The 13,550-nt window shown below is 49.0% G+C and overlaps 1 protein-coding gene across 3 annotated transcripts in view; it reads right to left on the bottom strand.

Annotated features, from left to right (window-relative positions):
• Positions 1 to 2,452: 2,452 nt before the first annotated feature.
• The window catches only part of Dpy19l3 (dpy-19 like C-mannosyltransferase 3), a 60,980-nt gene continuing 49,882 nt past the window's right edge, over positions 2,453 to 13,550 (bottom strand). For 2 of the 3 annotated variants that reach the window (XM_032893846.1, XM_032893847.1), the window contains exons 17-19: positions 6,451 to 6,583; positions 4,695 to 4,853; positions 2,841 to 3,002 (exon numbers count right to left, since the gene is read on the bottom strand). In XM_032893846.1, coding sequence (XP_032749737.1) covers positions 2,841 to 3,002; positions 4,695 to 4,853; positions 6,451 to 6,583 — 454 coding nt within the window. Of the gene's footprint in view, positions 3,003 to 4,694; positions 4,854 to 6,450; positions 6,584 to 13,550 lie in introns of all 3 variants that reach the window. The other variant, XM_032893845.1, reaches the window with a different exon arrangement.

Below are 13,550 nucleotides of genomic sequence, written 5' to 3'. Positions count from 1 at the left end.
ACAGAGAAAATCCAGCAGCGGCGACATGCTTCTACTTTGCTGTCTGTGGCTCACGACACAGGGGGAGATCCTGGGATCATCAGAGTGGGTTCCTCAGTTGAGAGCCAGGAAAACCCCGAGCTGGACTGGACCCCCTCAGACACAGAGGCAGAGCCGCCAGTTGCAGCATCGGTCAGGAAGCCATGTGGGAGACGGCCTTCCTTGCAGAGCCTTTTATCTCCCTTACGAGTGACCCTGAAAGAGGCTGCTGAGAGGAGAGGATGTTCAGGGATTTCACTTTGCATTTCCAGTTATAGAACAGGTCAGTCCTCAAGGCAAGAGTCAGAGTTTATCAACCTCTTGCATTTAAACAGTTAAAGGGATTAAAATCTGCTTGTGCACAGTGTGACCAACCGACTGCCCCCATTTACTCAGGCTATGTGAGTCTGGTCCCCGGAGGCCCTCCCTCCTGGGGGCTGCAAACAACTGGCAAGGGCGAGCTTGTCAGGAGGAGATTTTTTATTATGGAAATCAGAATTTGCTGAGCAGTTTCAAAACACTGCGGAGATCAATCAACCACAACAGATACCTATTATGTTTCAGATGCTAGCAGGAGAGGGACAGTATCATGAGACCTCAACAGTTCAATTTTGATCCGGCTGTTTATGAACAAGTTAATGTTGCAGCTAAGAAAGCCTGGGACAAGCTACACAGAGGCAGACTGAGGATTTATCTTAAATTAGGCAGGGTCCAAGATGAGTTGGTTCAAGATTTTTGTGGCCAGGTTGCTGCAGACAGTAAGCAGACTTATCGGGGATACTGAGGCAGTGTTTTATAAGATGGATAAAGTCTAATTACTTTAATCAAATATTTAACTATTTTTTAAAATATATAATTTATTCTTAAAGAAACATTTTGTTCTAACATTGTCCTGTACATGTCACAGTGTCACGGGGAGAGTGCCTGCGGGAAGACTGGTTGTTGGCACTTCTCACTGTGGTTGGCAGCAATGGTGCTGTGGAGACAGAGCGCTGACTAGCATGAATGTTACCACGGTAAGGACGCGCATCCAAGTTTAAGTCCACGGCTCTTGGATCATAGGACGCCAAACGCCAAGCGGTTACACGAACGCACACAGGAATGTTTAACACAAATGCAAACTCACCCACCAGTGACTGTCGCCAGGTCCCGCTGCCGTGTGCCATACCTGTGCTTGCTTTTCCTTAAGGGTAAGGCACTGGCCGGGAGTGTTCCATCAGTGCCGGCGGCGGCAGGCACGGCAGCTTCATTAAACTTTTAGCATTGGTGAACACATTTCCTTGTGTTAGCCCAAACTGCAGTGGTCTCCAACCTCATTAAGAGGTCCAGAGACGGCAGGATTCCAAAGTTCCAACGGCTTAATTTAATAACCTGGCTGCTGATGTCTTATTTAAGTGAGTTTTACATAAAAACTCCACACCTGATGAGACAATGGAACACATTTTTGAACGCAAGCAGCAAGCAGCAACCAAAGGGTGACCATCGGAGCACTCGAGGCTCTCTGCCATGCTCTCTGCCGATGCCCGAGGGGGATTTATCACCCTAACGCGTGAGGAGATACATTTAAATCACTTCCAAATGGCAGGAGTGGGAGGGAAAGTTAATTTCATTAGCTATCTTGATTTAATTAAGTGGACAATGTGCCTGCCTTATCAGCTTTTACATGCCCCCACCATCAGAAGTGAATTATAAAAGTAATCGTCAAAAGCTCTCAGCTTTCACCAGCCCTCTCTGCTGCTTACATCCCGTGTGGCTTGGAGGCTCTGGGTCACCCCAAGGGGAGGAGTGCGATGTCTCCGGGACGAGAAGGAAGACTAGCGGCCAGAAGTCAGAGAGAATGAAGTGCCACACGAACTCTAGGAGTCAAGGCACAGCATCTAAAATGCCTCAGACTTTGCAAGTTTCTAGGCTAGAAAAACTACAAAGGCTAAAACACAAAGAGTTTACCAGGCTTTGCAAACCTGGTTAACTGAAATGAGTAAGAAGTAAAGCAAAACTATCTTACTTGCAAGAGAGATTAAAAATGGATGGGTTCCCCTCAAAGACTTCTAGCATAAGCCCGGACACACTTTGCTTTCTTAAGACGAGACTATGTCTTGTCACATAGCCACGGCTGGCCCAGAACTCACTATACAGAATAGGCTGGCCTCAAACTCTCAGGAGATTTGCCTGCCCCTGCCCCTGCCCTGCCCCTGCCCCTGCCTGCAAGTGCTGGGATTAAAGGAGGAGTGTGTCACCATGCCTGGCCTGGTAGCACCCTGATTGCTGTGCCCAGAATTAAAACAAGCACACACTCTAAATGTGTCACACACTACTGTACATGTGACATTTCAGAGCACAAGTAGAATATTTAAGATTCAAAGACCTAAAATAATCTGTTTCTTCACATGTGTGAAAGCATGGTAAACCGGAAATGGTATAAAATTTTAGACAGGACAATCAACTGTTAAAAAGCCACCAAGCGGTCTCAGTGGTGCAGGGTCAGTGACTGAAGTGTGCAGCTGGTCCACTCGCTCACAGAGGGCTCAGGGTCACTGGCAACCACCAGCATTTCATTTCCAGGCCACCCAGTGGGTCATACATCACTCCCTCAGGGACAGCATCCCCGGCCAGCCTCGGCCAGGTACACTCGTGAGGCTAAGAACACTCAGAGAAAAGACAGACAGGACGGCGGAGAAGGCTGATGCTAGCAGAAGGCGTATCCCATGGCAGCAAGACTTGTCTGCAGGCTGTCTGCAACCCCAGCATTCAAGTCTCGCTCCTGACTCACAGACACGGGCTCTACCAGCTGTCGATGCACTGTGGTTTAAGAACGGACACGGTTATTTGTTTCTGGACAGTTTGTAGACATGGAATGTCTTGTTCTGGAACACTCTAGTGAAGTGGGCTGCGTAGGACGGCAGGTTCCTTTTAATCTCTTCACAGAATCGAGGGTGGTCTGCAGGTCTCAAGTCAGGGTCACTCTCTCCTGGCCCATCCATCTCCTGAAAACAAAACAAACCCAGATACGATGTGAGTGGTGGTGGTGGGCTCCATCCATCCATCTATCCATCTATCCATCCATCTACCCATCCATCCCATCCATCATCATCCATCCATCTATCCATCCATCCATCCATCCATCCATCCCATCCATCCATCCATCTCCCCACCTCCTACCTCCCACCCATCCATCCAGCCACCTAGGTATCTACTGAACCATCCTGGCTTTTGTTTATTGCTCTGTCTAAATTTAAAACAGGGTCTCTCTGTGCAGCCCTAGGTATCTGGAACGCCATATATATTGCCTGCCTCTGCCCTGAGTGCAGGGATTAAAGGCATGTACCTCTACATCAAGCCCATATCCTGGTTTCAGGGACTAGGACCTCACTATGTAGCCACCTTGGCCAAGAACTCTTAATCCTCCAACTCTAGATTCATGAATGCTGGTCCTGAAAGTGCCTGTCACCACGCCCATTGGAAAAAGGAGAATCAATGTCAGAACCACTCAGCGACCCCATGGTCCACCTCGCTCCCCTCCCAAACAGCGAACCAAGGCCAGAAAGAACTGTGAGTCCACATCTGCCACCGTTAATGGCAGACACTGACAACACTAGAATCATCTGAGAAGAGAGAATGCTATTTTGATTGGCTGTAATCAAGTTGACGGGAACATTCTGCTGGCTGCTGTGGGTGGGGCCAGCCCTAGGCTGCTAGTCTTGGATGGTTATTAAAAACGCAGGCTAAGGAAGCCATGGAGAGCAAGTCAGTGCGCTGTATTCTCCCATAACCTCTGACTTCCCTTCACGACAGACTGCGAACTGTAAGCTGGAATAAATCCTTCCTTCTCCAGTTTGCTTTTAATCATGGTGTTTGTCACAGCATTAAAACGCTAACTGAGCCACCCTGTTCCTAAAAGCATACTGCCCTGTCCCATCCACAAACATTAAACGCACAGAGCTGGAGAAAATCCCCCAACTCAGAGGCCAAGTGAGGAAAAATAACACACAGGCTCACACCCCACAGGGCAGGCTATGCTCTGCTCGCCCTCTGAGTTCAAGGCACTTACTGCTTACTGGTTTCCTTGGCAAAGCTCTGACCAATCCTGCACCTACGGTGTGCTTTCAGAGTTAGGCTGGTTTCCACTGTCGGCTTTCACACCATCAGTTACACCAGACCCAGAAAGGGACAAGGGCCCCGTTTACTGTGAGCTGGCTCAGCTCCAAGGGAGACACAGCTTGTTCTGCGTGGAGGGCAAGCTTAGCTATCCTGAGGCTGTGTGTAGATAGATGGTGGCCAAGAGGAAGCAGGATGTGTGGGCCACAGGGCCTGGGAAAAAGGGGTGGCCCGCTGCCTGACACTTAAAGACGTGCCAACAGGACGCCCTCGGGCAGTGTGTTCATAGGCAGATGTGTTATATAGAGCAGAAAAACATCCTTTACAAATAAACTTTATGCAGTGATGTATCATGCAAACCTGCCACCGGCAGAGGTGCTCTACCTGAATCAAACTGGGAATCCAGAGCTTTCCTGTCCCCTAGCCCACCCCCCAGTGTCACTAAAGAGCAGGACCTCTACAAATGTCTGACTTGTAATGCTGTTCACACGTATGGTGTACAGTGATGTGTATCACTTGGGTTTCATGCTGGATTTCCACCCTCTCTGAAAGCTTCCAAGACAAGGAAGCCACATGCTCACATGCCCATTGGCGACGTCCAGCAAATCACGCAGCCGGCAGCCCCTGTGGTGCCTGCGCTCATAGCAGATGCTGTCTTCCAGGATCACAAAGTCGGTGCCGAAGGACCTCAGGAGTGCGTGCACTTCCTCTGGGGACCTCTTCGCATATATCTGATAAACCTTCGAAGTGAGATAGATGAAAATGCAACAGTGGACACAGCCTCTCAATTGCATGGGGTCAGTGGAGGAAGAGAGGGAACATCCCTGGTGGGGCGATGCTAAGACCTGACACTCAAATCCCCTTGCCACCCAGGCCGCTCTTGTCCTGTCTATCAGTCTGGAGTTGGGGGGATGTATGGAAAATTGAACATATCTAGCTTAGTGCCCAAAAGACTTGGATTCAGAGTGAATCATCTTATAATTCTAAGAATTATTAAACATGGTTGAGTCTACCAGACAAGCAAGCAGGTTGGCAGTTCCATTGGGCACATGTGTATCTAAAGAGGGAGGCTGGCTTCTCCCAATGGCAAATGTGAAAGGGCGCTGGCCTCAGTTGGAGCAGGCCCTGTTGCTTTCTGGCTGTTACATTGTATCCCACAACCCCAGGGGGCCCAGTGGTTCACCCTCTACCTCAACTGCTTTCCCTGGAGAATCCCCAGGGAACCTGTAGTAAGCAGCCTTCCCCAGGGGCGTTCCGTCCCCTTCAAGTCTACGACAGTGCACCCCAGAGGAGAAAAGTTAGCTTGGGGTACAGCACCCGGCTGTGACTCCTGATACCTGGCTGTGTGTGAGGGCCTGATGAAGGGTGAGGCCCCCACAGGGACAGGTGAGCTGGGAGAGTGATCTGTTTTTATCACCTGCTGAGGCCAGAGAGGTGGCCCTGGCTGAGGCATTCTGAAGACTCAGAGTCCTGACTGAAGGCCAGCACTGTTGACCTTGGGACTTCGGTTTTTGGGGCTTTATACCCAGTACCTCTGAGGGAAGGTGGTACACAGCTGTCTTTCTGTAGCTCTGCAGGCTAAGTGGAGCTGGAACCTTCTGTCCTACCAAACATGGGGATATCTGCTGTCATTTCAGTCATATGAAACCTTAGCTCTTTAACGACTTATGAAGCAGGGACTGGCCGGAGGCTCAGAGCGTACAATGTTCTTGCAGAGGACTCAGTTCCCAGCACTCACATCAGGAGGCTCATGACTGCTTCTAACTCCACCTTCAGTGGGGAGCGGATGCTCTTCTGGTCTCTGTGGCACCGCAGTCAAGTGTACATATGCACACACAGACGCACAGACAGACATGCTATCTGCCTCCTGAGAAGGCCGAGGGGAGTTAGGATGCAGGGATGAGGTGAACATGTTTCAGGCCATTCCCTTCGGGATGCTCTGAACTTTGAACCATGCGACTGTATTATCCATTTAAACCAACGGCAGCAGCAAACACCCAACACCGCCCTGCCTCACCCGAAATGGCCCAGGGCTGATTTATGAGACTCGATCAGTATGCTCCACCTCCATTCTGTTCCTTTCCAAATCACGAGCTCCAAGGGCTTTGGCCCAAGCACTGCCTCCCACCAATCCAGACATTTATCCTCTCAGCCCTTTCCTTACCTAAGAGGAGCGTGTGCTTGCACCAGCCCTTCAAAGGCAGCCTCAGGAGTTGCCAGCCCCATGCCCTCACGCTCTGGCCTCTGGCCCCTTCTCGTGGCACAGGGGACCTGCCCTCTGCCCTTGCTGGCAGTACAGGGCACCGAGAGGTGGGCAGGGGCAAAGATGGGCCTTACCGCCTGGGTCCGCTCTCTCAGACTTTTATCTTCGTAGTGTGGGTGGTTGGTCAGCGTCCGTCCTGTACACAGCTTGACTCCAGCCAGCAACTGCATGCTTCCAGCGAACACGGCCTTCCTCGGTGTATTGGAGCTACAAGGTTTCAGAGTGTGAGTGAACCCGACACCAAGATTCCCAAGTAGACATCTCCCCGCCACTCAGAATCACTCAGCTCTGAGGGGGCGTCTGAAGAGTTAGGGGTCACACAGATGAACAGCACTGACTGACATCCAGTTTTATGTGAACTTGATTTACTTATTTGACACATTCTCATGGCGTGGAGCCTCGAACTCGAGATCTTCTTGCCTCAGCTTCAACCTGCTTCCTTTCTGTTCTCCGTTCACTACAACAGAGGCGGGGAGCGTCTAACTTTCCAGCGTGAGGGGCTGGCCTTTAGGATGGACTGCTTTAGGACGCAGGCAGCGAGCTCTCTGTACCAGCCTCTGCTGCTGCCCAGGGAGGCGGAGTGGAACAAGGATCTCAGGGGCTCAACTGCTGCTGAGGTAAAGGGCGGCTGGGAGTAAAGGCAGAAGGGTCTGGGAGGCAGCTCCATGGTCAAAGGACACTGGGTGCTCTTGCGAGGTCCTCAGGTTCCGTTCCCTGCACCTGCTCAGCATCTCACAGCCGACAGTAACTCCCATTCCAGAGACTATGATTCTCAAGTAATGCATGCACATGATGCATATACATGTACCATGCATACACGCATGCACGCGCACACACACACACGCACACACACACACACACACATGGAGACTCATACACAAAAAAAGTAAAAAAAAAAAAAATAAGTGAGGAGTCAGGAAAATGCAGTTGATCGCGACTTGATTTCATGGGGTTAAAGCAGCAAAATTATCTAAGCTCTGACCTCTGTGTTCTAGTGGGCCGTGATGGAGAACACAGAAAAAGACACCACGTGGGAGGTACGTCCCTTCCCTCAGCCCTGGAGAGAAAGGATCTGTCTTTTCTTCTTCTTCTGAATTTTCACACTAAGTCTTGCCATGTAGCCCAGGCTAGCCTCAAAATCAGCATCCAGTTGTTCCAGCTTCTTGGGCGATGGGCTGACAGATGTGTTGGACGAACAGCCGTAGTGGCTGACTTATTCCCCTCTCTCTGGGGGAAACTTGGGAGCTGTTACTGGGGACTCCAGGCCTCTGGCCCCAGTGGGGATTTTCCAGATGCTCACCAAGAACATCCCAAGACATGTTTATTTTTGAGTTAAGGAACAAGGGGGTTTCTGGTATGGCCAGCCTGGTTCAAATAGCTGGTTCCTCCCCAGCCATCACTACATAGTAAGACCTTGTCTCAAAAACAAAAGACCGAGAAGCGAAGAAATAAGAGGCTCGCTGATTTGTGCTAAGATGATGGAGGTAATCATGAAGGCTATTGGAAATTTCAAAAGAAAGCTGGAGCAGGCTACTGCAGTCTTCGGGAAACAAGGCCTGCAGCCTGCTCTGCTGGTAAGGCGCAGGGGACGCCTCCTCACATTCCTATCTGTGTTCCAACTTAAAGCTAAGAAGACAGCTTGGATGCAGACCAGCAGAGGCCTATGGGTGTCTGGGGGCAAGACACACCATGCTTCGAGTGATGACACTTACAACTAAGTTACTTTTAGAACATCTGAGGCTTCTCTCTAACGATGACATCCATCTACTGCTGCGTTCCAATAAGGATTCTCGGGTGAGGGGGCAAAGCGGATGGAATTACAATGAGGGAGGAAAGACTGACAGACATGTCGGCACCCTCTCTCGCCCTCACTGAAGTCTAAAATCTGCATCCCACCCGAGAAAAGTTTAGCATGAGCTTGGCTGGCCTGATGGGCTTGTCAGTGTTCTAAAAAGCAGTTCCGGGAGCACAGAACAGACAGCGTTCTCGATGTCCCCGGATTCCCAATTTACAGGGACATCTGACACTGGTCCCACATGGTCAGAGGGTGGGAGACGGTTATAAAAAGGCATGCGTAGGTAGAGAATTCCTTAGGGCAAGAACTCGGGGAAATTCAGTTTACTTCAGTTAATGCTCACTTAACACTAATCCTGGACCAGGTCTATCTTCCTATCCTACATTTAGAGTCCAAATTATAGTTACAGTCTAAGTTTTTAGATAGCTTCACTGTTGCTAACAGGAATGCATAGGAATGAAAGGCCGGTCTCAGTCCCCTTGGATCCTCTCCATGGTATGAGCCACTCCACTGCAATTAGCCCAGAATGGCAGGTCTCCTGCAGGTTTAGGATATACAGAAAAGGGATCCTGGTGTCCATGTATGGCAGGGCAGGTTTCATTTGGCCTTGAACTGCCAAGCTTCCACAGGTAAATTACTGCTGAACTAAGGGGCAAACGTCAAAAATGAGCACTTCGAAAAGTTTATAAAATTATGAAGACGGGAGAAATGGTTCGTTACATAGAAAAGGTTTGGGCAGGGGGCTGGAGTGGCTAAGAGCACTAAGAGTGGCTGCTCTTCCAGAGGACCCCAGTTCAAGTGCCAACACCCACACGAGAGTATACAGGTCTGTAACTGCAGTTCTGGGGATCTGATATTCCCTTCTGCCTCTGAAGACACTGCACACATATGCTGTGGTGCACGTATGTACAGGCAGGCAGACACTGCACACATATGCTGTGGTGCATGTATGTACAGGCAGGCAGACACTCATGCACAGTTAATAGGTAAGGTTCACTTAAAGTCTGAACTTAGAGAACATCATCTTTAAGACACAACAGTTCTTTCCACTCTGATTCAAAGCAAAAGAGATTCACTGTGTGCTTTTTCGGTTGTGCTGAGAACATTCTAAACATGGCAGGCTTTTTGACTGCAAAGAGGGTACTTCTCCTGAAAATCTCCTAAAGGTAAAGAATTAAAAGGCTATCCCTCAAAATATTCCCATCTACAGGTCTCTCCTAATGGCCTAAGAGAATTTCCAGGTTACATTTATTCCAGGACAGACTGGCACAAGGCATGCATGACCTGGCCAGGCGGCTGCTCCAGTCAACCTTGCTGAAGCAAACAAACTTTCTATTCTCACTCAAAGCCTTTAAGGCACTGCCTGGCTTTGGCTGAGAGGCACAAGAAGGCAGAAAGACCCAGGAGTGTGATCTCTACAGCCAGGAAAATGTCACTAGGTAAGGCACACCGAAACAGAGTACGCGGTGGGCAACAGGCAGCCAGGAGCTCCAGCTGGGCTCCAAGCGGAGTCGGCAGCCCCTTATCCTGGGAGGCTGTTGGGGCTCCATATCCAGGGATCTGGCCTTCACAAAAGGTCCCTGCGAACTAACATGTCTTCACATCAATGTGGATAATTAAAATCTCCGGAGTGCTGTGGTACAAAGTCAGGGCTACAGAGAAAGACCCCTGTCTGGAAGGAAGGGAAGGAGGGAAGGAAGGAAGGAAGGGAGGGGGGAGAAAAAGGCAAGACTCCCTTGTTTGTTTGAGTTGAGCTCTCATGCATCCCCAGGCTGACCTCCAACTCTGTGTGGCTGTGACCTCAGACGGTCACTGTTCCTGGTTCCACCTCCAAGTGCTAAGAACACAGGCTTCGATCTTTCAAGTGGCTCATGCTGGCCTTGACCTCGCTTTGCAGCTTTGAATGTTGATCTTCCTGACTCTGCCTTCCAAGCAGATGGGGCTACAGGTCTGCTGTACAAATGCCGTTGTCTGTTCCATTAGGAAACTAAATGGCAAACACGTTATGAGCGCACCTGTGAGGCTCCTACAAACTGTGAGGTTGAGCGAAGAGCACAGGGTCCTCAGCAGGGCTGGCACAGAGGCCCATCCGCCGCTGTGAGGGGCAGCTACCAGTGTTCACCAGTAAGCGTACGACTTCTTCTGTGAAAAGGCTTTGTAACGTAAAGGCCCTCGAGTGTTTTCGTAGGGCTTTCCAGAGCTCTGTTGTGAAGTAGGTTCCTGCCGGTCTCTCTCTAGCCTGTAGACAATCTCAGCTGCGCTCCCTGAGAGGATGACACTCACTAACTCCCACCAAGGCGATGGCAACTTTCAGTGTCCTCAGCCCACCTGTAGGAGGCCCAGAGCAGGTGTCTGGGTCCCACAGAGCCGAGAAGGGGGTTGGTGACTGATGGTGAGCCTCCTCTCCACACTTTGTAACAAGGGTCTTCTTACCCTAGCATGGAAGACCACTGGATGTGTCTCCCGAACCCAGGAGTCTACCCTTGCCCTAGCCAACAGCATCGAGACTGCACTGCCAGAGGACAGCGCCCGAGGACAGATTAGTCAGCATGGAGGAGTGCAGGCAGGAGGAGTGCCCTCAGTGACTGTGCTGGGAGCCCAGCTGCAGGCTTTTCTCCCAGCAGCACATACCCGAGACCAATCTCCACTATGGAGCCAAAGTAGACTCGAGAAATCAGAGGTTAGGAGGATGTTTAAGTGGGATTTGCTGGCACAGGCCTGTTAAGTCTGGCTACCCAGATGGCTGAGGCAAGAGGCTCCAAATTCAAAGCCTGCTTGGGCCACAGAGTGAGTTCGAAGACTACCCTGGGCAACCTAGTGAGACCCTTCCTCAAAATAAAAAGTAAAAAACGAGGTCTGAGGCTAGCAGTAGTACAGTGGTGTTTGCTTAGTATGCACGAAACCCTAGGCTCAACCTCCAGTACTAAAAAAGTAAGATTATTAAATGTATTCCCTTACAGAGAGAATCAAGCCTGCCGACCGCAGCTGATTTGAATGTTGATTTAAACAAACATATTTTGTGTCTAAATAGACCCTACTTTGGCATACATTCATCATCACTTAAGCTTAATTTACAAACATGCCAAGCAGTTATTTTTACAAAAAAAAAAAGAAAGAAAAAAAAAGAAAAAAAAAACGTTTCAATTTGAGAGTTTTAAGGGAAAACAGGCGAGATTAGATGACAATGGAACCAATATTTTTAGAACAATATGAATCTTTCAGTTGCTGAGAAATAAAAAAAGAAAGTAGTCGTAGTAGAAGAAACCCAACTGGCTAACAAGTTAGAAGAGCGAGTGACAAAGAGGCTGCCGGGAGCGGCGCTGTTAGCTGCCAGGGCTCTCCCAAGGCCGGTCCCCGGCAGGGAGGAACAGCCTCATGCTGCCTTCTTCATACCTGGATGTCATTCTCACCCATACTTTCGCAGAGGCGGAAATGTTGCTCTACATAGGTTCTTGAGAGGAAAAACTAGGAAATGAGTGTTGAGTCTGAGACAGTGAGAGAAACCTGGGCTCCACTGTAACTGTCTGGACCATAACTTCTGCAAGTCAGGGAACATAGGGAAAGACGCCAAGGATGGTAGGCCAGGGGGGTCCACCATCTGCGTGATGGATCCCATAGCCCGTCCTTCAATAGCATCAGCCTACAAATACAGAGGACCAGGGCTGGAGAGAGCTCAGAGGCTAAGAGCATTTGCTGCTCTTCCGGTGGACCTGAGCTCAATTTGAGCACACACAATAACCTGCAAGTTTAGTTCTAGGGGATCCAGTACCCTTCTCTAGATTCTGTAGGCAACCCCCAAATACACACACACACACACACACACACACACACACACACACACACACACACACACACACACACAGGCACACATCCCCACATGCATATAACAAAGACAAAAATAAATCTTTAAAAAATATAGACTGAGAGGACTAACCTCGCTTTCAGATGCACCTGTTGTAAATATCTAATTGATTAGCTAGTGCAAAAGTAATTAGCTTTTCTTTAAATGAATGAATAACCCTTCTCCTATTTACAATAAATACCGAAAGCATTGTTTACTCCAATATGACCCATCATGATTTAAAGTTAATAAAGATGAAGTGCTGTTCCCCACTAGAAACATGTCAAAAATAATACCAGTATCCAGTTAAATCCAGTCTGACGCTGAGACAAAACCATGTAGACAGTTAAGGCTCTAAAAAGCCCACGTGTGGTCCTCAGGAGACCTAAGCTACCAAGCAGCTGCCATCCCTTAAGGTGAAGCAGTGCTGGCCGGTCCTGGCCAGTCAGGCAGTCACACGGCTGCTGTGAAAATTCTAAGTGGTGGAGACGGCAGATGATGCCTTCCAGGCTCACCTGTGGTGCGCAGGTGACCGTCACCTATGGCACACAGGTGACCTGTGCTTATAAAACAGGAGAGCCTGCTCTACAGGGCGTGGGCATGCTGCTCAGGTAGACAAGTTTGTGCCATCGAGAGTCACAGTCCGTTTGAAGCCCATCACTGTCACCCTGAGGCTGGAGGCTGAGGTAAACCAACCGAGCTCGGGCAAAAGAGAAAAAAAGGAAAGCAAAAAAAGAAAGAAAGAAAGAAAGAAAGAAAGAAAGAAAGAAAGAAAGAAAGAAAGAAAGAAGGAAGGAAGGAAGGAAAGACAGACAGACAGAAAAAAAACCCCACCAAACCAAAAGGGGGAAAAAAACAACAAAACACCCCCACCACCCACAACAAAAACAAACCCAAAACCAAGAACAACACCACACCAGGGCATTCCGACATTGTTCTGTATGTGAGATCTGCTCTACGGGCTGGAGAGATGACTCAGTGGTTAAGAGCACTTGTTCTTTTAGAGGCCTGGATTCAATTCTGAGGACCCACATGAGCGCTCACAACCATTGAGGGCACCCGATACACAGGCAGACAAAACGTCCCGAAAATATAATTAAAACAGTTTAAAAAAGAAAAATGCTTCATTTTCTAGTTAATTAATTAATTTTTAAAAACTCGAGACAGATCTTTCTGTAGATGAAGCTGGCCTTCCTTGAACTTTCAGACACTCACCTGCCTCCCTAATGCAGGGACTAAAGGCACGCACTCCTATGTCCAGCTAAGAAAAAATGTTTTAGGGCTGGAGCGATGGCTCAGTGGTTATGAGCACTGACTACTACTGACTACTCTTCCAGAGGTCCTGAGTTCAATCCCCAGCAACCACATGGTGGCTCACAACCATCTGTAATGGGATCTAATGCCCTCCTCTGGTGCGTCTGAAGACAGTGATAGTGTGTTCACACACATAAAATAAATAAATAAAATCTAAAAGAAAAAAGTCTTAAATTAAATAAGACACAATTTTCTCTAAGCCAAGAACTTAGGCAGTGAGGTAA

The sequence above is a fragment of the Rattus rattus genome, chromosome 2, assembly GCF_011064425.1.
Source record: "Rattus rattus isolate New Zealand chromosome 2, Rrattus_CSIRO_v1, whole genome shotgun sequence".
NCBI classification, from domain to species: Eukaryota; Metazoa; Chordata; class Mammalia; order Rodentia; family Muridae; genus Rattus; species Rattus rattus.
The sequence above is the reverse complement of the archived record's forward strand: the minus strand, read 5'-3'. Positions and strand labels throughout refer to the sequence as shown.